Consider the following 24,867-nt stretch of genomic DNA (forward strand, 5'->3'; position numbering starts at 1 on the left):
AAACTGGTACATTCATCAGCAAGTTCAGACAGTAAAACACACCATCTGGTGCTGGCAAGATGGGGGGCCACGGCAACAGAAGGAGGAAATGAGCAAACACAGGCAAAGTGAAAAGAGCTGGACACTATTAAAAAGTTAAGACTGCAGGGAAAGAATGGAAAGCAAAGAAGAAGCAAGAAAGCGAGACTCGGGGTAGGAGGAGAGGGGGACAGGAGGAGGGTATGGCCTTGAAAACATACAGATGCAGGGGAAATGGAGGATTCACAATCCAAAAGGGAGAGTGGTTCTTTACCAGTCATTAGGCAAGGCTGACAGCCTGCTGTGGTACGCCCACAAACTGTAGAAGAGCCAGTTCGATCGGTTAGAGTGGGTGTGCGTGTGTGTGTGTGGGGGGGCTGGTAGGAGCTAACTCACCAGGTGGACACGGTACATGATGCTGATGCCAAGGGTCATGAAGGGCTTGGAGAAGTCGATGACCTTTTCACGCTCGGCTGTGATTGTGAGGCCTGCAACTGCCAGGTCAGCTTTCTGTAACACAGAGGGCGAGCAGAGTCACATCATTTAAACACACAGTAAGAAGGCATGCTGAACACAGCCGTGAGGGCGTCACACAAGTTTATGGCATAACCAATAATTTAAATGCTTGGAAGGATGACATAAGAAGTGGGCTACTAGATGCTAATTCCCTAATAATGCCCTTTTGTATCCCATAGCCTCTTTGTACGCCAATAGCGCTATCTGTGAAGAGGATAATCCAGCATTGGCACTGTGTGTGTGTGTGTGTGTGTGTGTGTGTGTGTGTGTGTGTGTGTGTGTGTGTGTGTGTGTGTGTGTGTGTGTGTGTGTGTGTCTGTTTGTGTGTGTGTGTCTGTTTGTAGGGCAAAAGAGCGCTGAGGGTAACCATTGTGGCCGGCCAAGGGAACACTGTCAAGACAAATCACTTGACAAAGCAGCAGCTGGTAAAACACACACTTAGAAACACACACACACACACACACACACACACACACACACACACACACACACAAACACACAGACACACAGACACACAACACACACACACGCACAAACACACACACACACACACACACACACACACACACATACAAACACACACACAAACACACACACAAACACACATACAACACACACACAACACACACAACACACAGACACACATCACACACACACACACACAACACACACACACACACACGCACAAACACACACACACACACACACACACACACACAGACACACACAAACACACAGACACACAGTAGAAATGGTCAATGTACACTGAATACTGGATGGCTCCCTGCTAATAATACAGGCCAGCAAAGTGCAACTGCAAGGGATTCTTCCTCTCCCTGAGGAGCAAAGAGTGAAAGCAGCAACGCATTGCTCTTTGTCTGCTGCAGGAGAACTAAGAGGATTTGGGAGACAGAGAGGAATGGGAGGATGAGAGTGAGGAGAGGGGAGCACTGCTGCAGCACTGCAGATGCCACTCAAAATCCACAACACACTGTTTGTATCTCCAGGAAAGGGAGACAGGGACAGTGGCATCTGGCCTGCATTAAGAGTGTTTTTGCTACAACATTCATTCCAACCCTTTAGAGCAGGTTTAAAATACTACCAGCAGACTTTTTGAGCTTCACATAAAAAGCTCCAATGCCACTCTGTCTTTGCTTCAATTAGTGCATTAAACTTCAAAATGTCCAACTCTTCAACCTCGTCCCAGCCTACACTTCACACTGAAGCCTAATGTCTCCTGCATGCCCTATCCCCGGCCCGCAGGCTTTGACCCTCCATCATCAGCTCTCCCCAGCCTCCGCCTTGTCTTTTTTCTCTCTCCATCGTTTGAAAGTCTGATCGCCTGCTCCCAGTGCCGGAAGGAAGCCACGCGCAGGGACGACCATCCAGGCAATTTCAACAAAGAAAGTCACTGATCCTTTGAAAAATGAACAAACGGTCATAACTGCTGCTGAAATATTTATGTGATGATAGAATATTAATATTGATTACCAGATTCATCTGCCTGCCTGCTGTTGTAACTGCTAGTGTTAAGGAAAAAATAACCCTCACTATAATACTGGCTGTTCAATATTGCATCATAACCTGTTTCCACTTGCAATATTGAACAGCCAGTATTATAGTGAGGTTTATTTTTAATCATATCGCGCTAACGGGGTAAAAAAGGACAAAATCTAACTTGAATGCGAGGGATGAATTAAACATTACCCTCTATGTTTCATTTGACTTTAAGAGTTTCGTCTTTGGGGATGCTTCTCTTCTGTAACTGCAGCACTGTTGATTAAGGAACCAGGACATACTGTACTTAGACTTTGGTACAGATTCCTCCTGGCATGTCTCATTGTTAGCTCAGGCTGTCTGACACCTGTCAAACTAATCACCCTCACACAATGAAGTATTGTTCAGTCTGAAATGTCCTGGCAGGGACACAGGTATAATAACCAAAGGCTGTTCTCTTGAGCTGCAACCGAGTGTATATTTCATATCATTTCAACTTATCCATTAAACTTACATGGTTGTTCTTTTGTTTTCTTTCACAATCTTTTAACTCTGCCGTCTTTCCCATTCCTTTCTAAGCCTTCAACCAAACAAGTTTAAGCCTTTCTGTCCACCGTGGAACATCCCTCCAGATGTCCCCCATCCCATGACAAATCCCTCTCAAGCAAGTCTACCTCGTCTGTACCCCTACCATGCCACTCCACGCTCAAGCTCATAGACACATGTCGGCTTCAACCACGGTCCTTCTGAAGATCAGCCGTCCACAGGGAACTGATAGGGGCGAGGGCGGCGGCAGGCTGTGACAATAACAAGAGCATGCACTTCTTGCTTTACATACTTAATGGCTTTGCCCTCCATTAGCCCACAGAATTAAGACACATCACCTCTTAGGATCGACTCAATCCCTCTCTACTTCATTTCCGTTTTCCTCTTCCTCACCCCACCTGCTCCTTTCTTTCTTTTATGCCAGTCTCACTTATTTCCTCCCTCTCTTCTCCCTATAACCTCACCTGCCTGTTAACGGCAACATACAGTGTAGCTGGAGGAGTGCAACACCTCACTCAGAGATTTAACAGCAACAACATTGGCCCATTCAGGAGGAGAGGCTGTTAAGGCCACTTCAGAAGGCTGAAGGAAAGGAGCTGACAGCGAACAAGCCACCAACAAGCTGTGACTGTTTTGTAAAATACAATTCTAAAGCTGGAAAGGCCAACCGCTGACTGAAAAGTGTTTGTATGACATGAAGGAAAGCTGTTAGCTGTGAACTATATGAGAGTTGAGCGATTCACTTTTGTATTTGTGTATGTCAGTGCTTATTTACAGGCTTTACTCAGTCTGTGCATGTGTGTATGTTTACAGACCCGTGAGATGAGCTCTCCAACCATGCCGGTCCACGTTCCGTTGGCTCCAGGAACCCCGTACAGTCCGTCCCCCACCAGCCGGATGCGATACTTGAACTTGAGAATATCTGCTAGCTCCTTCAGCATGTCCACACAGAAGCCTTCGTAGCGGTCATTTCCCTCCAGTTGTTGGTGGTTCGGCCGCAGCATCACATATGGATTTTCCTGAAAAACACACGTGGTTGGCATCTTAGACAGTACATCTCCAACTGAATGTCTATGAGTGGTAGTGTGACACAGCGAGACGGAGCAAAGACAAGATCCTGACATATTGTACAGTCACAGGAAACACAATTCATACTGGACTGCACTATTCAGACGACTTGTGACAGAGAGTCCCATTCTGTGTCTGTGGAGGAAACGTCTGAAAAATAACTCTTGCGTTACAAACTGGGGGTGTGGAGTTTGAAAGACATGGACAGAAATGGTCTAACGAAATGCGTGACTGACTTGTATTATGGGAAAATGTAGGATTCTGGGATTCTGGGGACTTGACATATTCTTGAGACTAAAAGTCAGGATATCTTAGACTCTTTTGCTTCAATATTGAAGATTCTCAAAAAAAAGAACGAAACCTCCACAACTTTTCATAAGCATTCTACTAAATTGCTGGAGTGCCTCTTTAGTGTTGAATATGATTGCTTTGCTTTACAGTCAGGAAGAATGGTGGAAGCATCACATAAGTTCTTTGGAGGTGCTAGTTCAGATCAGGTTTACTGCCTTCAATGAAGACTGCGATTTGTGGATTTGAAGCAGAGCTAGGCACTAAAATCTGGGACAGACAGATGCGCGCTAATCTTTTATATCCAGCAAAAAGTGGATCAGAAACAAAAGCAGTTTTACTCTCACACACCCAAACACACACCAATTTACAACCTGTCTTTTAGTGAACCAACTCTCCGTTGGCCTGTCTCTTTATTTATGTCTTGTTTTGTCATTTAGTAGATGTTGTAGGAAGATTTAAAGAGCCCTGCAGTGATGTATTTTGGAGCCACCCTTATTGCACTATTTTTCAAATAATGCAACTGTCATACTGGTGTGCTCAGACATCACTACATCATAAAAAAAGACAGCGCTATTTTCCACTTTGCTGTCGCTCCATCCCTGCACTCAGCTCGTGAATCCAGCTAACTCCGTCCAACATACTTTGACAACATGACATCAGATTACAATGATTAACATCAGCGTTTTCTCGTGCTTCTCTTGCAAGACAACGAACCTAGCAAAAGGAAACAAAAGTTCTGTTATCTTTATTGTTGTGGTCAGAAGTTTTATTGTGTGTTTTCTTTTAACAAGTCAGGTTTATGTGCTTGTGCAAAAAATATACTAGCACACAAATAGCTTGTTCAACAGACTGTCGACTACAGCGGGGGGGCCGTGTAATTCACCACAGAGTTATGTGCGTAAGCCATTCAAAGCCACTGTGACAGCTTTCAGGAGGGACAAGCATAAGCAGTAGTATTGTGGTGTATTTTCAGATCTGGAATAAAAGTGAAATTGTTTTGTCATCGCCACAGCTGGAAATACTTATTTGTGCGTTGGCTGGTTGGCTGCCAATTGATTTACCTCACAGTTGAAAGCCACAAAAATAGTAGTTCCACTGAAATCGGGAACATTTGAGAACTTGATGCACATCAGGTGGCACGACTCGTACTGTGACTTGCCCTGTTGTCATAGCAACTGTTTGGTTCCACCTGTAGCTGCTTACAGAAGGGGGGGGGGGGGGGGTTCGGATCACTTTGACACCGGATTGGGCGGCTTTGCCTCTTTCTCGCTGCATCACTGGGCAGTAGAACCCACAGCCTCCTGTTCTGCTGTGATAAGACTGAGAATAAAACGCGTCTCTCTCTGTCTGCAGAACTCTGCACCTAGAATCTGCATATGGATTCAATTTATCTAACCAGGCTCATAGTTCGATTAAACATACACGCTGTATAGCAACAATACCCGGCAGCGTCTTACACAGAGAGGTACATGACAAAGACTGTATTACAAGATAGAGTATGCACATGTGTATGTTAAAGGATACGTCAACAACTCCCATAAAAAGTTCAAACACAAATAATGAATTGATCCCACTAAGCCTGATTTAGCTTATCCCTCTGTGCCATTGACCACCAACGTTAGCACGCAAGTCATAGGGAGGTAGTCGGGTGTGATGGTGAGTGTACAAAGGTCAAGACTGTGACACTGGGGTTCATGTCCTAACTTTGTCTTATGCTGTAGTTGCTACGAGCGGACATCTTACTGTGAAGGTGGACATTGTACTCTCAAAAATAAATACATTACATTGTCAGTGAACATTTAGTTCAATTTCTGACTTGCCAGAGTAAGTTTAAGTAACAATGTAAACCTTGAAAAATGGAATTCAGGCAGCGTTTCCTTCAAAAGGTATTTTCATTTACAGATTAGTAGTTTCTAAACATGATGCATATCAGTGGCTGAAAATATCCCTCCCGCAAATTCACCGTTTACTTCTGTTTTGTGCTAAAAAAGTACAGTGGCAAGCGTGTTACTTCTATACAAAGGTCAGAGTCAAGTTTTCAGCCAATAAGAGACTGTATGTATCAATCTATGAGAGTAAATCTCTCCGTCTGTTCATTAACTCCTTAAAACAGCCACACTTCGCCTCACTGGCCTAACACAACTATATATATGCTCATGTTTCACAATATAAATGCTAATTTCATAGCTCACAGACGGCAGAAGCTTTTCAAGCACAGACTCGCAGTCAAGCCAGACTGAGTCAGACATTTACACTATGGCTTTCATAGACGTTTTGTATATTTGGTGAGCCAAACAGAGAGCCAGGGAAGAAATAAAGCAACACACAAACCAACAGAACAGATCACCAGTAAGGTGCCTTGATGAATATATTTTTGTATCCTTCTACAACTCTTAACACCATCATTTATGTCCCAGCTTCTTCTTGATTTATGTGTGCATCTCCCTCATTAGGAAGCTTGATCTGTTGGAGTGGGCCACAAAGCCTCTTTTTCTGAGTGCCAGCATCTTTTTTTCAATGGTTCCCAATGAGGAGAGAGCATGCGTATGCTCCCAGTGCTTTTTTGTAGAAGCGCTGGGATGAAGCGCTCCCCAGAGACCTTTTTCTGCCAGAAAAAAAACACTATGTGGACACACAGCATAAGGGCCTGATCAGACAGAGCACTTTTTAGCAGCCTGGGGCAACATTTTTGTAATTGTTTTCAATGGGAGTAAAGCGTTTTCCCGCTCTATGAGCCTTGCGTTTTTGCAGGACTGCCCTGACAACCTCAAGTTTAAAAAACTTGTTTCTGGATACCTGGAGCTATATGACTTTACCAAGCTTAGTTACCGTGATCTTAACAGATAACAGCAGGCCTGGAGGTAAAATAGTGAGGTACATTAGATTCCGGGTAAGTTATTTTTATTCATTTAAACTGTGCTATTACCTATTAGGTAGCGTACAGTTCATGGTTTGTGTTAAACTAACGTTAGGACTCATTCAGTGTTGGCGCAGGAAGTGCCAAAAAACGCTCCGTCTGATTCAACAAAACAAGGCAGGGTGGTGCACTTGTCTGATCCACGCCAATGGCTAGAAAATACTGCCTTTGTATCTTGTCTTCCTTCTCTCCCTGTGTTGACCTGGTTAAGCACAGAATAATACAATTAGGCCTGGCAAACTTCCATCAATCACACAATAAAAACCCAACAGCAATCAATAACACAGGGACTGTCTGACTGTTATCAAGCCAAAAGGTTTTTTTTTCCTGTTTATTCTTCTGCTGTTTTCTTCATCACGTTTCCTTCGTTTCAATTTGTCTCTCTTTCTCTGAGCTCCACTTGCTCTATAAAAATGTCTAGTCAAAACCGCCTATGCACCAGATCTGTGCTGGGTTGCAGAAATGGAAACACAACTAAGCTAAGCTAATAAAAGTTGATATATATATATATACTACAGTTCATACTCATCCTAAAACTTCTACCAAACACTGATAAAAAATGTCTGAGAGAACCACTTCCACTAGATACCTTCTGTGAAGTAGAGAACAAAATAATATAAAAATAACTATAAAAAGGTATGAAAAGTCTATACAGGGGTATAACAGTGCTGTCTTCCATGAAGGTAAATCACAAGGAAATTCCATCTACTTTCTTTTGCACACCACAGCAAAACAGCAATAAAGCTACGAGTTTAAAGCTTTAAAGAAATGCAGACATTTAAAGCAGCCTCTTATTCCCAGGCCACGAGGAGACTGTGGACTGATAACTTTGGAGGAAGAAGCACAGTCTTACATATGCACAAGCAAGTACACACACACACACACACACACACACACACACACACACACACACACACACACACACACACACACAGAGTGGCAGGTGCACCGGTGGGTGTTGTTCCCGTTCATTTTCACACACCACAGTGGAGTTTCCCCTTTTCAAACCTCAGGGTGTTCAAGATGTCTTCACACAACCCTCCACGGCTTCCTCTACTATTCTTAGTTTGGTAGTCCTGTTTGAAGAAGAGCCACAGAAGCTAAATACCAGGTCATTAGTAAAAGGGCCAGGTTATTTAAATTCTTTCTGAAGCAATTTCAACAAACAGTTGTGGGCTTGAGGGTAAATAACTTGCATATAATGTAAATGATGTGAAAACAGAGAGGGAACAAGTACACACAGACTTCAAGAAATGGGGACAGATCTTGTGTCTGTGTGTGCATATTCAGGTGCGCATGCCTCAGTGCCGCTGGGCCTGCAAATCTGCCTCTGTGTCTGCTTTTATCAGTTGGCACTGTATGTGCACTGTTGAATCCTTACCACTGCGTATGTGAGTGGATATGAGAGCACTCAGTGACACAAGGTCTGCAGGAAAACTGAGAGAATGACCACGAGCACATGTAGTGGACAAAGGCAGAATGTCACTCTTACAGACGGGACTTAAAGCAGTTTTCAGGAATTAACAAGAAAAAAGGGTAATATTAAATATTGAGATGGTATGATTCCCTAACAATGGCAGAAAGCTGGCACCAAAGAGAGATGTCCCTGAAGGTAAAGCTCTGCTCCATTCGGTTTCCTTCAGAAACGAGTCCTGAATTCTGTGAGCACTGTGCATGAGTCGTACTTAAGAGCGTAATTAAATGAGGGATATATTAACACCCAAGGCTGTTTAATGATTTGCCAGTGGTGTAATAACCACATGTATTTTACATGAAGCCGATGAAAACAAACTGAGAAATATCTCACGCAAATGTGAGGCTGTATGTGCTGTTTGTGGACTATTTAATGTAACATGTGTGTATCTGTGAATGTGTATGCTCAGGTGGAGAAATGTAGAATAAAAGCAAAGGTGAATAAAAAGATTTAAGGTGTGTGAATAAATGATTTATTTGGGAACGAATGTGCACCGTAGGAGAGCGTCTGAGCATGCAAAGACAAGCACAGGTCAGGCCCTGTTTGAGCCCTGTTCAGTAACGCTCTCTGCTTCAGAGCCTTCGTTTCTGGGTTGCATCGGGAGCTTGGGCACCGTTGTACTTGCTTGCAGACTTATTGATGCTCCTTAATTCTAGCTTATTCTTGTAATCATAAAATGGTTCGAGAGGTCACCTCAAAAAGTAAAAGTGTAGTGTTTTATTGAGAAACATCCACTAGCTCCACTTGAAGATATGATAACTTGTAAAACTACAGAAATTAAAACAGATTACTCTTTCAACTGTTTGACAAGCTACTATATATCAGAATAGAGAGAAACTACAATATCACACATGATTTAGCACAACACAAGCAAGAGAATTGTATCTATGTTATTTAAGAAAGGTCTTTTTCTATTACATCCGTGTGGCTACTGAGGACACAAAGATATTATTTCACAAGGACCTAAACAGTGCCTGTAACAAACTCAATCACTGATTACAAACACATTGGCTTGTGGTCTTGCAGTAAAGTGATAATCAATCCTGTGATTGCCCTTTTTGCCCACCCCCCCTCAGAGCTGTTTTTGAAATTGAAGTGAGAAGATGACGGCCATGTGTAGGTGTAATGAAACTGCCCTGTAAAGGCCGGGTGAACGTGTCAAGAAGGCACACAAATACACACACACACACACACACACACACACACACACGGTTGGAAAAGAGCATCCATAAATACTGTGGGTTCGAGAGCAAGCGCACACAAACACACACAGTCTACACAGTGCTACAGGTAAGAAATTCCCATGGAGGCTTTCAGCTGTGGCCCGTCTGCCGCCCACGAGCGAGATAACAGCGGCACGGCAATCACACCATGATGAATGAGCTGTGATAGGCACTGAAAATTGCTCCTCGGTGGCTTCCGAAGTTTGGTCCAGGGACTCTGTATCTCCAAAGTGAAATCAAAGCTCTGTGCTCGGCCAATTCTTTCTTTCACACCCTCTTTCTGTTGTGAAAATATTGTCTCATTTGTACTCCCCCTCAAACACACACACACACACACACACACACACACACACACACACACACACACACACACACACACACACACACACACACACACACACACACACACACACATCCTCCCCCCGCGCCCTTTCCCTCCTGTGTGAAATGAACCGTTCCATCTGACTCCCAATCAGTCTCAATGACCAGAGTTGTTCAGTGTCGAAATATGGCAATATGTCCTACCTTGCCTCATTCCCACAGCTCCATAGCTGATAAACCAGCCACTCAGAATAAAACATTGGGCCAATTGCCTCTGCTTACAAGCTACTTTGTGTCTTATCGTCTGATTCATCAGCAAGGAGGAGGAGCTGGGCGAGTGACAGGCTTGTGTGCGCGACTGTGTGTTTGTGTGTATCGAGGGATGAAGAAAGAAATGCATGAAACACATGCAGCTGACTGCAGGGCTGACTGGCTTTATGCAGTTCCAACATGAATCCTTTTATCACCCTTGATGTGCTATCAAAGCTACTGTAAAACAGAAGAATTGAGGTTATGAACAGCATTATATTGCTCTCACAAGTTTGGGAAATTCCTGACACATCTGCTGTACTAATTAAAACAGGTAGCTAATGAATTGATGAGCAATTAATCACTGTCAAGAATTGGATCAGTCAAGAATACATTAACTGCAGCGACGATTGTGCATCGCCTGGATGGCAGTTCGATATATGTTTCACTGGCTGGACTCAGAGATCAATGACTCGAGGTCATTCCAACTGAATGGAAGTTTTTCATCAGACAAGTTCACCATCCCTCCTTTGCAATATTATCTACGGAAAAGTCTTCCAACATTTTTATCAAGAAGGAGTCACAGTCAACAGCTTATGACTCACCACTGACCCTGTTGACAGCCATCCCGAGCAGCTATAAACATTAATGCTTTGAGACGTAGTCCGACAAAACGTCATACAGACTAGTTTGGTTTGAGGCATATTTAACATCCATAGCACTTTTCATTAATTCAAGAATGTGATTTCAGTGCCTTGTGTGTTTAGTGTAATCAATAGCTCCAATAAAGACTATAAATTGTACAGAGTTATTATGCCCACTCATTTGAATTGTTAAATAATGTGAGTGATAGTGTTGTTTCCTCTTTTATTATTTATTTATTTAAATAATTGACTTGTGTTTGTATTTAATTGGGTTTATATATATATTTTTTTTAAGGATTCACATGTTACTGATCATTAACATGGCAGGTGATCAAGAAAAATGCTTAAAGACCGCATCCCTCGTAACAGGTAGCAGAGTGAGGGTAGTGAGAACTAGCACTGACAGGATCTATATTTACAACAAAGGCTGAGAATGGCTGACATGGTGAATTATTAGCTCCTGCTGATGCACTGTGATGTAGCCTCATCTGAAGTACTCAAGAAAAACAATCTCACAGCAGTAGCTCCTCTGATCCCAAGAGGACTGAGTTTGGATCTGAAAATACAAAATGGGTTTTTGATATGGTAATTGTCTGTCAACCACAGAATGTCAGCCACATGTAGATCAGCCGAGGAGTTGAGCCGATTAAAATGACACAGGCTACCGTTAATGCGTGCATATGAGCGTGCGTGTAGTAGTACTTACTAATATCGTCGTGATGGTGAGAGTAGTGTTGAAGAGGGTGTCCGTCACATTGATTGATGGAAGCTTTCTTTCCATGGACAGTCCACCTTCAGAGTGCCACAGGCCAATCTGTAAAGAGAGCATGTGAACACACACACACACACACACACACACACACACACACACACACACACACACACACACACACACACACACACACACACAGAGACACACAGATCAGTCACTAAGTCCATCAGTTGGAAAAGGCCAATAGAAACAACCTGTACTTAATTGCCTCCTTCTGCTCTAAAGGACAATCAGTATGACCTTCGCAAAAGACAATGCAAGACAGAGAGAGAGAGAAGTGGACAGATCCCCATGTTGTGAGAAAAGGTGATAGCGAGAGTTAGGCTGCAAGAGGAAACACAGACAATATGTTTGTGGCTCCTTGAGGAGCAAACACAGGGCATGTGTTCAATCAGAGGCAACAGAATGCATTCATTAAACCAATTACCGGCAAATCCTGTGGCTGAGAGCCACATTCTCATTTTCATTACAGCTCGATTCACACCTCCACCTCACATAGTGTCTTACCCTCTCATCCCCTATCAATCTGTCGCTGCCATCTGCAGTTTCATGTATTTATTTGTTTGACCCAAGTTTGTCATTCCCCAACACCATGACGACGGTCTCCGCAGACAGGTACGCATCCCTCTTAATCACCTCCATCTTACCATAATGGCATTGACAGGAAAAAAACCAACCTTGGTGAGTTCTATGCTCTCACCTTGAAGGATTTAGACGGCTCCTCTAATGGTGGCAAAAATTCTGCAACCCCGTAGCTCGTTCAAATCTGTGCCAGCACTGGATAAAGTGGTTTAGTGTTGACGACAGAGCGGTGACTTTTCCAGTGGCGACCGATTCATCGTGCTGTTGTGTGCCGCGTGAGATCTTTATTACTCACATTTGAAATCGCAATACATCTTTGCTGGTGATTAGTTGGTAAGAGTTATGTGACTCCGGTGGCACGACGCGAGAGGAACTAACCGCAAAACTATTTTCCTTTCCTCATCCTGGTGGCTTCACAAGCTGTAATTTCATTTTAGTGGCTGGCGCAGGAACAGGCAATTTCAATGTCAACAACCAACAGAGAAGTTGCTTTATGTGTTGGCACAGAAGATAACCTCAAGATAAATCAAGATCACGATTATATGTAAAATGTGTCTTTTTATTAGTTTGTGTAACTGATCTCCTTTTAGATTTAATATAAGGGGGGTATATTAAGAAGATTACAGAGTGTCTTGTTGATATGGAAACAAAAAAGGCAGCAATTTTAACAACCTGTGAGGCTCATTGAGAAATAAAATGATGACAACTCAAAAACACTCTGTTTACTGTCATTTACATTCACACTCTGTAATCTACCTCATTATGTAAACATTGCCACCCCTGTCTAGTATAATAATAACCTCCCTACATTATGAATATTATATAGGAGGAGTAAATGAAAAAATATGGAATCTAATTTAACCTTGATACATTGTTGATGAGATTCAATCCGTGTCACTGGAATGAGTTCTCTGATTACATGCTAGGAAACCTTTGGGAATAGTCATGTTGGTTGGAGACCAGAGAGGATGAACAGTTAGAGGAACAGTGATTGAACTCTGATATGGAAAGAAAAACTATAATAAACAAAGCTCTCATTTCTTGGTCACAGTTTGTTTCAAAGCTAAATTGCCCAAATTCTCCAGAGATTACAGCCTATTCATCATGATCAGTGGCTGCGTTTGGAAGCTGTTTAACCACACTCTCCTAACACTGATGATAAATTCTGATGTGAGGTAGAAAAAAAAGCAAAAAAAGGAAGAGAGAGAGAGAGCTCCCGGAATCAGAGATTTCCTTTGAGAGTATATGATCAAAAAGATTTTTGCCTCCCATTTCCTCTGGTGTACTTGTTGGGAGAAACAGCACCTTGATCACACAAATAGAGTATAGCTACCCAACCCCCCCTGAACAACACCCTACATACTCTGCTGATGACGGCCTCAAGAAACAGAGAGGGAAGAAATGTGAACATAATGTGTCACGACCAAAAAGAGACCTGGGAAATACGGTGTTCAGCAATCAGCGTACACAATCAGTGGTCGGAGCCTGCGGAGGTGGTGGGAGGTGGGACTCTTCTGTGGCTTGGCTGGGCTCAGCAGGTGTCACCAGAGGGCTGAGCATGGGGGTGACTGAGAGGTTAATGGGATGGGGTGGCACCGCGACTCCTGCCCAGGAACGGGAGGTGGAGAGAGAGAGAGAGAGAGAGAGAGAGATGAGAGAGCTGTGAGCAGGAAGAGAGAAGATGCATATGCTGGCGGGGGAGGAACTGACACTTTGGTGGCCCTGCCGTCAACTTTCTTTGAGCTGGGAGGGGGAGAAAATAGAGCCGTACTATCTAGGAGTCACTTTGACTAACAGGAAGGAAGATGTATAAGCTAATGTAAACTTGAAAGCATGCTCGGGAGCAAACCGTGACTGAAAACCTTTAATGTGGTAATTATTCTTTGTAAGACTTTATCATTTATAAATTACCCTTTTCTATTATTGATTTATGCAATACAAATGGGAGGCTCCTCATTATGTAGCACAAATAAGGTGAAAAGATGTAAGTAAAAGTTGTAGAGTCACCAATACATAACTAATTAAATTGAGGAAATATTAATCAGAGCACAACACAGTTGCCATTAATCTGACTGCCAGGAAAGAACATCAGTAATCTCACATGTCATTTCCCTTGGCGCACATTAAGTAATAATTCTGTAGGTTGTGCAAACTAGAGAAATGTGAAGGGACCCCTAACCATTGCATTAATCTTGGTGAAGCAACACCATTGAACCATTGCATAAAACCTCATTATACACGCAGCACAACCCGAGAATCTATTAGACTCATCAGCTTTTATTATACATAGAGAAAGCTGCATATTGCCATATACCAGACTGCGTTTGTGCACGACAATATAAATAGCTACTTGGTGTTTCTTATTTGCAGTGTCATTAATTTGGTATTTACACTGCAATTACAATAAATAACTACTGTGCAGTACAACCACGGAATCTAGGAAACAAATTCAGACAAAGTTCAGACTGTTCACGAGTACTGTGCACTGTTTATACTGAGAAACAGGGAGGCAGGAAGAAGAATCAGGTATAATTATAGAGAGGGGAATAGGAGAAGAGCAAAAGCAAAAGAATGAGAGAAATAGAAAGATGCAGGGGAATGTCAATCACTTACTGAGTAGGTGCGGTGAGGCTGGCGAACGGAAAGAAAATCAATGAGAAAGTATGAGGAGCAGCCAGCTAGGGAGCCAGAACATAAGGCGGAGAGAACAAGAGAAAGAGACGGCAACTGAGAGACAGAAAAGACAGACAGCGAGAGGGAGAGAGAGTTTATGCGAGCGCAAAATAAAGAGCGAGAGCGAGAGAGCGAGGAAAAAAGAGAGAGACAGACGGCGAAAGTGACAACAAGTGGAACGTCGTACCCTTGAGGTATTACCCAGGGTTCATTCTGCAACCTGGAATTACAGCATGAGGAAAAGATTAGGGAGGCTGCTCATTGAAGCGACAGGATTGGCTGATTTTCCTGTCAGAAAAATAGCGTCTCCAATAGGGTGTGGCGACACTACGCTATGACAGACACATCCATCATATATGAGAGAAGCAATGGCTTCCATTATCAAGCATAATGTCATACAGCCCACTTACACCGAGGCTAAAGCATTCAGGTGTCACGGCGGTGCAAATGAGTCTGACTCAAGACATAAATGTGTGTGTGTGTGTGTGTATGTTTCTGGCTTCATGCTTGCATGTATGCATGTCTGTTTGTGGCCGTGTGCATTGCAGAAGCAAAGTATCCTCACAGGCCTCTGAGGATGGACTTTTATTGCTCATATAACATTGTTATGCCATCTGAGCTTGATAAAACGTTGCTCAAGTAGATGCAGTTTCCACCAATCAGCGGACATTACCACGGATCGAATCAGCAAATAAAGCCCGGTTAAAACTAAAGCTATATTTAGAGTGCACCCACTCTGCCTCACAATTATCACATTGTTCAAATGACGAGCAAAGGCATTGTATAAGTGTGTGCGTAACTGTTATGCATGTTCTCTATGGAATAGTGAGTGGGAAAATGGCCTCTTTTTTTTTTTTTACATAAAAAGAGCCCGTTTTCTCTCTGGCATGACTCATCATCAACAGGAATGAGAATAATCAGGGTGGTGCCGTAGGCAAACTTTACGGGCCTAGACAGACACAGGTGGTGGTGTAGGTTGTTGGCACTGCCCTACACAAAAGAGAGGACTGGGGAAAGCACACAACTGTGACTCTAGTCCTGATTGAAGTAAAATAAACTATAGATTTGAGGTATTCTTGCAATATTGTTGCTATTATTTGCTGCTGGTACCGAGCAGTGGAGAAAAGAAAGCACGGACAAAGTTGACCTGGCAACACTTTTAAAAAGTCTAAACTGTCATTTGAGCCGTTTGTTGCTTCTGAACACACGCACTCAAACATGCCATGTTCTATTTTTCAAAGCATTCATTATTCTGCATTATGGTGAATATTGGCACTGCTTGTTCAATCCCAGTAATGAGACTCTAACTCTGAGTTGAGGAGAAGGTCTTTGGGCTGTCAGAGCAGATCTTCAAAGCAGTGCTGCATGTTCTCCAAGTTCTGCATCCCCTGTAGAGCAGACAGCAAACAATGGATGTCCTCGCAGCCACAGTCCCTGCTCAGCCTGTGCACTGTGTACCCCGACACTACTGACTGTCCAAATGTCCTCATCTCTTGCGGCCGTGTTAGTGGCGACATACGCTAAACACTGTGGACAGATCAAGATCTTAAGGGGTGTGTTCCAATTTACAACTTGCTCATTAACTCTGTCCAATCCTAATCCTTTTTTTTTGGCGATGAGTTTTGATCCGAATCGTGAGTCTAACGATGGAGGATGTCTGTACAGATTGTAAAGCCCCTTGTGACATAAAAGCCCCTTTCCCACTGGAGAAGAAACCCACTAACATCTGGCTTTTGTCTTCAGTGCGAAAGGTTACAATCGGCATTCATTCCCGGTACAAAGGCCTCTGCAGTAGTCCCGGGTATTTACTGGCTCCATCTCCAATCGGCGGTGATGGTAACATGACACTCGGCTGTTTCGGGCACGGTGCTATGTGACACTGTTCCAACAATCACCAACTCTGGTTGGAGAGTTTGAAAGACAGACTGAGTAAGTAACACATATGAATATGAAGTAACCGTCGTAACATGGTGTGCGTCCGTGACATCGAACGTAACACACCAGAAAGGAAGCAGAAAGGCAAGGCATGCACGGTTTTTCAAAAAACCTAAATATACGCACTGAAACAAAAAGGGTAGCCTATATGTGATTTATGACTTGACAAGTCTATTTCAGCTCTCCACTCTTCTGAAAGTGTAGTATGAAGGTAAGTGATATGAATATTATCCAATAGGTCTATCCTGTTCAATACATGTTGACCCTGTTTGGCCCTTCTCTGTGTTTGAGTTTGACACCACTACACTTTCGACAGAGAACTCTGGGAGTCAGCAATCATAAAGATCAGATCATAAGTGTAATCACCTACTAGGGTCCTTCTGGGGAGGGGTGGGGAGGCTGTGAGTGGGGAAGAATAACTTTTTGCTACACCATAGCATTCTATGTGCTCATTTATTGAAATGTTGCTTTATTATGCTTTATATCTTTTTAATTTGAGTAGTTTTTTGTTACTATTACTCCCCTGCATACTTGGAAAAAAATGAACAGCGCGTGTACGGTAGCTTGTTAAGTTATAAAATAATAATAATAATAATAAAATGATGATCACAAAGAGTGTGATATCAAACGGGAATCCTTTAAAGAATCTAACAAGAATGCTGGGAGAACAAAGTGCGAGTATGAACCTGTCTGTACCCAGAAGAGAGAACAAATAAAACAGTACCTATAAGATTACAATGCATCTATGGATGTTCTGTAGCTACATTATAATGAGAGTCTTTGTAGGATTTCAAGGGTGCACTGTGCAGACTGATAAAAACAGACACACAGAGGCACATTTACAGGCACACAGGCACAGAGGAAGTCGCGCACAGACACATACATTTGCATGTACATGCATTTCACACACACGCACACACTCTAAAACACACACCCAGCCAAGCAACCCATACACAGTCTCACCCAGCCTTGAAATCCGTTAAGACTGGGGGATCTTGCAAAACAGCTCATCCATTCGGCTTTTGATCTATTCCCCATCTCCAGCCTGCAAAGTGCAAACTGAGAAAAACAAGAGGAACGGGGACTGCTGTACGTCTCTGAGAGACCAAACAAAGGAGAGCACGAGAGACACACACAAAGATGCCGGTGTGTGTGGACTAGTGATGTGAGTCTCTGCTTCGTCTAATTCAATATGAATTTCAATATGTAGTTGCAGCGCAGGGAACATGACTTTAAGCATATTGATGATAATTCAGTTGGATTGCATTAATTTCTTATTTGAGCTCTTGCAAAGTTATTGGTTACAAATCAATATGCTTTGCTTGGACTGGGGCCACAAAATGCATGTGACACACCCACACTGCCTCTAAGACACGTACTGATGTGTTTTGTTTAAACTCGAGAGAGGGCAAATGCATCAAACCTCGTTTTTTAAACCAGTTTAAGAGTTCCTCCATGGTTTTTGAGTGAATCTCAGTCAAGATGCAAGAAGAAAAATGATACGCAAAGGGGTCTTGAGGGGGAATATGTCAACAGACAACTAATATGTCTTGTAAGCAAGGCTGCCCAGCTTTTCCCCAATCCCACACAGTCGTGTCGTGCAGCTGACACAGTCTTTACCACTGTTACATCAATGCTGGAAATGACTGTGTGTCTGTGTGTGTGAGTCTCAGGGGAAAACAAACACCAAGTCAGATAGTATTAGCTTATACAGTATATGCATGTACATACATGTTGGTCTTACACAAGGTCATATATTCAGTATCAAAACCATCATCTTAGGCCAGACACTCTAATTATACCTCAAAATCAACACATTACATGTATCACTTGTGATTAGTATTCATTTGAATTGAGAAAATGAAATGAAAATGTAATGACATCTAATAAAAGTGACTTCAGAAATCAAAATCAGAAATCCTTTATTAGTCCCACAACGGGGCCATTTACATTGTTACAGCAATGACTTGAGTCTTTAGCTAGCAGACATGTTGTTTCTTCTCAAAATTCATAGCTTCTCCGACCTCCAGGGCTGTCTGCAGCACTGAGGACATTTAACTCATAACAGAGACAGCTTTGTGTGCAATAAACTGGAGGAGACAAAGCCGCTCGTAAACTGATCCGCCGCTTTGCAACTGAGCATTACTGACATTAGCAAGAGGGCTTGTGGCTGTAACTTAACTTTATAAAACAGTTATCTGCACCAGAATACTTTCTTGAAACATGGTTTTCATGGTGATATGATTAAAAAAAAACATAAATCAAATCAGTGTACTCTGAATGAAGAGCATCACTAACATCATAGAGATGAAAGCAACTTAAAAGAAGGAGCTACCCAAGGGAGGACTGAACATGAAAGATTTAGCGAGAACGCAAAAGGTTGCTTGAGGAAGTGATAGAAAAGACGATACTGAATTCACACTTTTAATTTGAGCTTCCAGGCAGATGATTCCAAAGTCTAAATTCCCAGCTGGAAAAGCACGGAGCACCTTCAGTCTTCACAATAAAATGAGCAGAAATGGGTGGAAGAAGAGATTGCACGTAAACAAGGTGTAAGAGAAACCGTGTTTAATGGATGATTCTCAGGAGTTAATGTGGTCTGACATGCTGCAGTTCCAGTGGCTGGAAATATGAACTTCTAACGCAAATGAACAAAAACAAAAACTCAAACACACATCATCTATGGCAGTATATTACTGAAAACAAATCCACGCTGCAACGCTCAGTCCTGATGAGCTTTTGAATACTGTTAGAGGGGATATGGATAACAATAGATTAAACACTGAATATAATAAAACACTATATTAAGAACCAGGGAAGAGAAGAAGTCTTTTTCCAGCTGGCTCTAAACTCCCTTGATCTGATCCTCAGAGATGCGGTGCAACTTTTTGGGGACAATTTATCTAACAGTGAAATAATACAGCTGCATTGCATACTGGAAAATAAACACTAAAACTACACCCATACTATATCTGTTCTCCTGCTGGCAAAGAACAGTTTTCCATTCTACACTTTGTCCTAAAATAGTCAATATTGTATACTTCCTTTGATGACTACTATCAGAGGTGTTTTCATCACAGATTTTCATTCACTGGCATTTTATGAATTTCCGATGCCAATTTTGCCATCAGCCCCAATTAAATCTTGACCCTGATAAAGACATATATGAAATGATTCATGGCAAAACTCAATCCTGTTTTAGGAGGCCATCTGGAGCACATTTAGGTCTGATTAAAACGGTCCCCTTTTGTGATGTTAAACATGCTGTAATTATTGTTTTCAATTACACATGTGCAACACAGACACCTATTTACTCTCCCTCTAAAACAGACTCTCTCACTCACGCAAACACGCACACACAATGTGAGTCAAAGACGGAAATATGTTTAAACTGCACAGCTGGAGGAGATCAGAGAGCCGCCACTGTCTCAACTTACTCTAACCTTAGTGGCAGTAGCTCAAGCACCAGCTATTGAGTATTAGACCCTGTACGTCGATCAGACCTGCTTAAGATGTACTCATTTCTGCCTGAGGCGAAGAAAGAGATCCAAGCCATGCCGTGGCGTGCTGAGCTACACCGAGCTCCTATGATAATACCCTTCAAGGAAAGAAAAAAGGTGGAGAAAGTGTTGAATCTGTCAACCTGCTGTGCACCACCCCACACCTCTCATCGTCTTACATTTTCCCTTTTTCCCCCACTCTACCTCACTGTACCTGTCCTTTCCCTCCCTTCCCTCCCTCCCTCTTACATTGCACCAGCGGAGGGAAATTGAATTGAGTGCATCTGCATCCACAGCAGAGGAGGCAGCGAGAGTAATAGTGCTCTCAGAAATGGGGTGGGAGCAAAGAAAAGGGGAGGGGAAGGAAAAAGCAGATTGCCGTAATAAACATAGGAGTAGCACTGACAGGAAATAAATAAATCCAATCCAAAAGAGAAAGAAATTGAACAAGCACATTCACTCTTTAACTGGAGGAAGTCTTGTGTAAATAACACAGCTCAAATCATTTCTTGCAAATTGAAGTGGTGCCTATGCAGTATGCGTGTGTGTCCGAGAGTGTGCGAGCACGTGTCTCTGTGTGTGTGTGTGTCTAAGATATGTCAGGCAATCAGAGTTCCCAGGCATAAAAAGGGTTTCCTCTTACTACACGACCTGCGTTCTTCGGCTCCACCTCTGAAGACCTTGGCACAAGGACACCCGGGGACTAATCTGGCTGTAAATGCTCAAATGATAATTCAGTAAATTGGAAAGGGCGTACTCTGGATAATTCGGTTTTATCGATGATCTCTTCACAAAGATTCACTATGGGGACATACAAATGCACACAAATGAGAACATGAGACTACAATGTATGGGAAGAAGGAAGCATAAAAAAAAAAAATCAATATCCAAGGTTAAAGGAGGTGAACTGCAACCACATGAGATGAACACTTGGTCTGAGCTGTGTCTGCTGATCAGATGTAATAGGGAAATGAGGCAAAATAATCAAAATGAATTTGATTGTGGTGTCGAACATGGCTAGAGTATGCTTTATCTGAGCCAGAAACCTAATCAGTTCTTTGTATTTAGGCAATTCATTCTTAATGCTGCTGCAAATGTAATCTACCCTGATAAAAAGGAATGAGTTGGGACACTTGCTTTGTATTTTAGAAAATCTGCCAGCGGTGGTTTGGGCAGCTTGTACATCCGCCTCGGGAGGGATTTCTATTACTTTAGTTAAAATGAAATGGTGAAATGAACTCAACAAACACGTTTTCAAGTTCCAATCAGGGAAGCAGAATGTGGCCTAAACAATGGGAGAAAACATGTGCAACTTCAGGCACTTAAGTCCCAGTCACTAAAAGAATGTCTGAGATTATTTCATGCTTCCATAACCTTTGCTTTACAGCTATGGCAGTTCAACTCAGTTCGAACTCTGGTTGAAACTCTGCAGGCTTCATAAAAACACATTATGAGTATGCTCGAATGTCAGAGCAAAATCTATTCTTGAGCATCGGATTTTGCAAAAAACAACCGTGGACTCAATAATGAGAACAATTAGCTTTGCGTCATGCTGGAGTTGACCTTTGGTCTTTTTAATTTCTGGCCAGCGTGACCTGCTGTAACTTACTAATAAACTGCTCCCTGCTCTGCAGCCTCTTCCTCTGACTGACACTTTAATTCAAAACATGTTTCTCCTTCTCTGTTGTTTCTCTTTCTTCTCTCTCCCAGGTGGTTTATATGCCAAAGATGAGATGAAGTGCTGGCATTATAAACTAAATTAGTGATTCTCTTCTCTCCAGGAGTTGGCTGAGAGTGTTTGCAGCCCCAAGCAATGCACACGTTTGCATGTAGTATGTGCAAACACACACATAGATGACCATAGAAATACACTGATGCAGCTAACACAGCACCCTCTCTTCATACACTATCACACACTGTCACACAACAGAGCGCAGCGCTGCAACAGGCAACATCTTGCCTACCCCAAACTGCAATAATTACTAGTTTTACAGCTTCCTGTTTAAACAGGAGAGCTGCTGTCAATGAGCTTCATGCAGAAAATGAGGGCCAGTCTACGGAGGCTGCAGAGAGACTGGACCGCTCTGTCAGTGTGGGGTGTGTGTGTGCTGTGGTGAGGTTGGCAGGCTGCAGTGTGATTGTTTTGGAAAAGACTGGTGCTTCTGCAGAGCATGCAAAGATGGCGGTGGGCTCGTTGTGCGCGATAGAGTGCAGAGCCAAGAAGCAGGCTGCAGCGGCTGGCACCAACACCATCAATGCTCACGCAAGTGCTGACACACATGCAGATGAACACACACACGCACGCACGCACACACACAGACACACACAGACACACACACACACACACACACACACACACACACACACACACACACACACACACACACACACACAGTGAACTAATCAGATAGTCAGCGGCCCTACAGCTAGTATCATAATAAAGTGACTCTTACACTTCTCATCCTCAAAACAGAAAACGCTGTCAACCATTCAAGCAACACTAGTGTGGGTTAGAAAACGGTTCCGTCTTTTGATGCTCCGTAAGAGAACGCAGTCTGTTTGTTCAGAGGAACAGGTTGAGTTATATTATCCATCTGTATATATCCCAAATTATACTTGTTTTGCTCCCTGACCATCTGACGAATACACTCAGAAACATGTTCACATTCACACACACAAGCCAATACAGTTCTTCGTATTAGTCTCCTTTATCTAGCTCATTACACTAGCTCGTGAATAGCCGTAGCAAAAGGATATGGAGGATTACAGCCTATTCCTTTAATATGATTAGTCATTCCAACAAGGAATAGGAGTGAAGGTGAAGTTGTTGCCTTAAAAGTATTAAATGTGGTGACAGCTTAAACACAGTGTTCATACAGTAAGGCAAGCCCTGGCTGTTATTTGACATGCAGAAATATAATTTCTAGTTTTATAGCTTTGTCTTTGTCTCTTTTCTTTCTGTCCTATTTTTCTCTCGCATGCCCTTTCTGTCTCATTTACCTTCAGCCTATCATCCTCTTCCCTCATTTCTCTTTTGCCTCTCTCTCCCCCTGCACCTGCCTCTCTTGCCTCTTCTATGGACTGTTGGTTACAGGTGCCAGTGGTGCTTCAGCCAGAGCATGGACAATGCCATGCCAACTTCTTACACCATCATCATTGGCGCACCTGGCTGCCAGCACAGGAGCAGCTGGGACATTTGCGTTGCCTGCCAAAACTGAACAAATAAAGATTATAGCGTAATGCAGCCACATCATATTCTGGAATAAGGTAGGCTAACTGAAGTGTCATCTGAAATGGTTGTTTGTAAGCTCAGAGCAATCAAGCTGGAATTGTACTTTATATGTTGACCTACGGTTCTCTAGAGGGGTCATTTTCAGATATTGTAGCATAAATATTGCTGTGATGAATTTTGCATCAGACTACACTTGGTCACAACGCACTTCTCAATAATACAGTAATGAATAATTCAAACAAAATAAATAAAAAAGTAATAAACAGAATCTAGTTTTTTTAATCCAAAGTTCTGCACAGCATTAATAATACATTTGAGCAATATTACAATCTCCCTTTGCCCGTTGATATGGTTAACACCTTGTGTGTGAAAAGTAACATTGACACTTCATCAATCAATCCTAAAGTTGGCTTCTTGCTGCAGGATCATAAACTAGCAGGAACAGAAGCAGTGTAGACTCTCTGTTACTCACCATTACAGGTGTGGAGGTAAAAAAAAACCTTTTTCCAAATCATTAGCGTACATTCCTACTCTGGTCACTAAGAGCTGATAGTTGCTTTTGAGTTAGAACAATGTGTGAACAGTTTGCTCTTTAGTAATTCAAGCTAATTGCACATTTGTGCAAAAGAGTAAGTACAACTGTCTACAATTTGCACAATCACCACTTGCACATGGCTTGCTGATCAAAACTGATGAGTTGCTTCTCAGTGAAATTGTCACACTCTTTACAACTCCCTCGTTCTATCTTTCATAGAGCCATCACATTATCCCCTCAATGTTTGTGATGTCTGCTAAATTGGCAAATGACATGCCAGGAGACAGTGGTGAACAAGCATGGATGTCATTTTGTGGCATCTGTTTTCTGAAAGTTCAGAGGTGAATTTTCAGAATGTAACATGTTGCTCCACAAATAAATTCACAAAATACACATGTGCATATAATCTTTCTGTGTACTACAGTATTGTATAGATTTGACATTTCCCTGTAAACCTATTGAAATCAGAATCTAAAAAAGCAACACACAATAGCATTCACATAGACAAAACTGACGTTATTGTATAGCACAATAAAGTCAGTGAGATATATGCTGAATATAGAGTATCTGTATGAGCATGAATTGAATGCATGCATGAAAACAAATCAATAAAATAATATTTGATATGTGCTGAAATAATCAACCAAGGAAGATCAACACATTTAAGTATTTAAGGTCAGCAGGATATATTACTCAAATCAGCAGCATATATCTAACTTAAAGTTGACATGTAAAATGCATCTCTTAACAAATGTACTTACAAATCATACCTTCTCAAGGGCGTAAGCAAGAGGGTGGAGGTGAATATAAACATGCAGCGTTCTCCAAAGGGCTTTCCAACAAAATGACGTATTCAAAATGAAACTTTATTCCC

At 42.4% G+C, this 24,867-nt stretch overlaps 1 protein-coding gene across 1 annotated transcript in view; it reads right to left on the reverse strand.

Annotated features, from left to right (window-relative positions):
* Nucleotides 1–24,867, reverse strand: part of grik4 (glutamate receptor, ionotropic, kainate 4) — a 272,241-nt gene that overhangs the window by 17,754 nt on the left and 229,620 nt on the right. Inside the window, 3 exon segments of the mRNA XM_029446271.1 lie at nt 415–528; nt 3,393–3,596; nt 11,471–11,578. Of these exon segments, the coding sequence (XP_029302131.1) occupies nt 415–528; nt 3,393–3,596; nt 11,471–11,578 (426 nt within the window).

This window comes from Cottoperca gobio, chromosome 13 (assembly GCF_900634415.1).
Source record: "Cottoperca gobio chromosome 13, fCotGob3.1, whole genome shotgun sequence".
Lineage (NCBI taxonomy): Eukaryota > Metazoa > Chordata > Actinopteri > Perciformes > Bovichtidae > Cottoperca > Cottoperca gobio.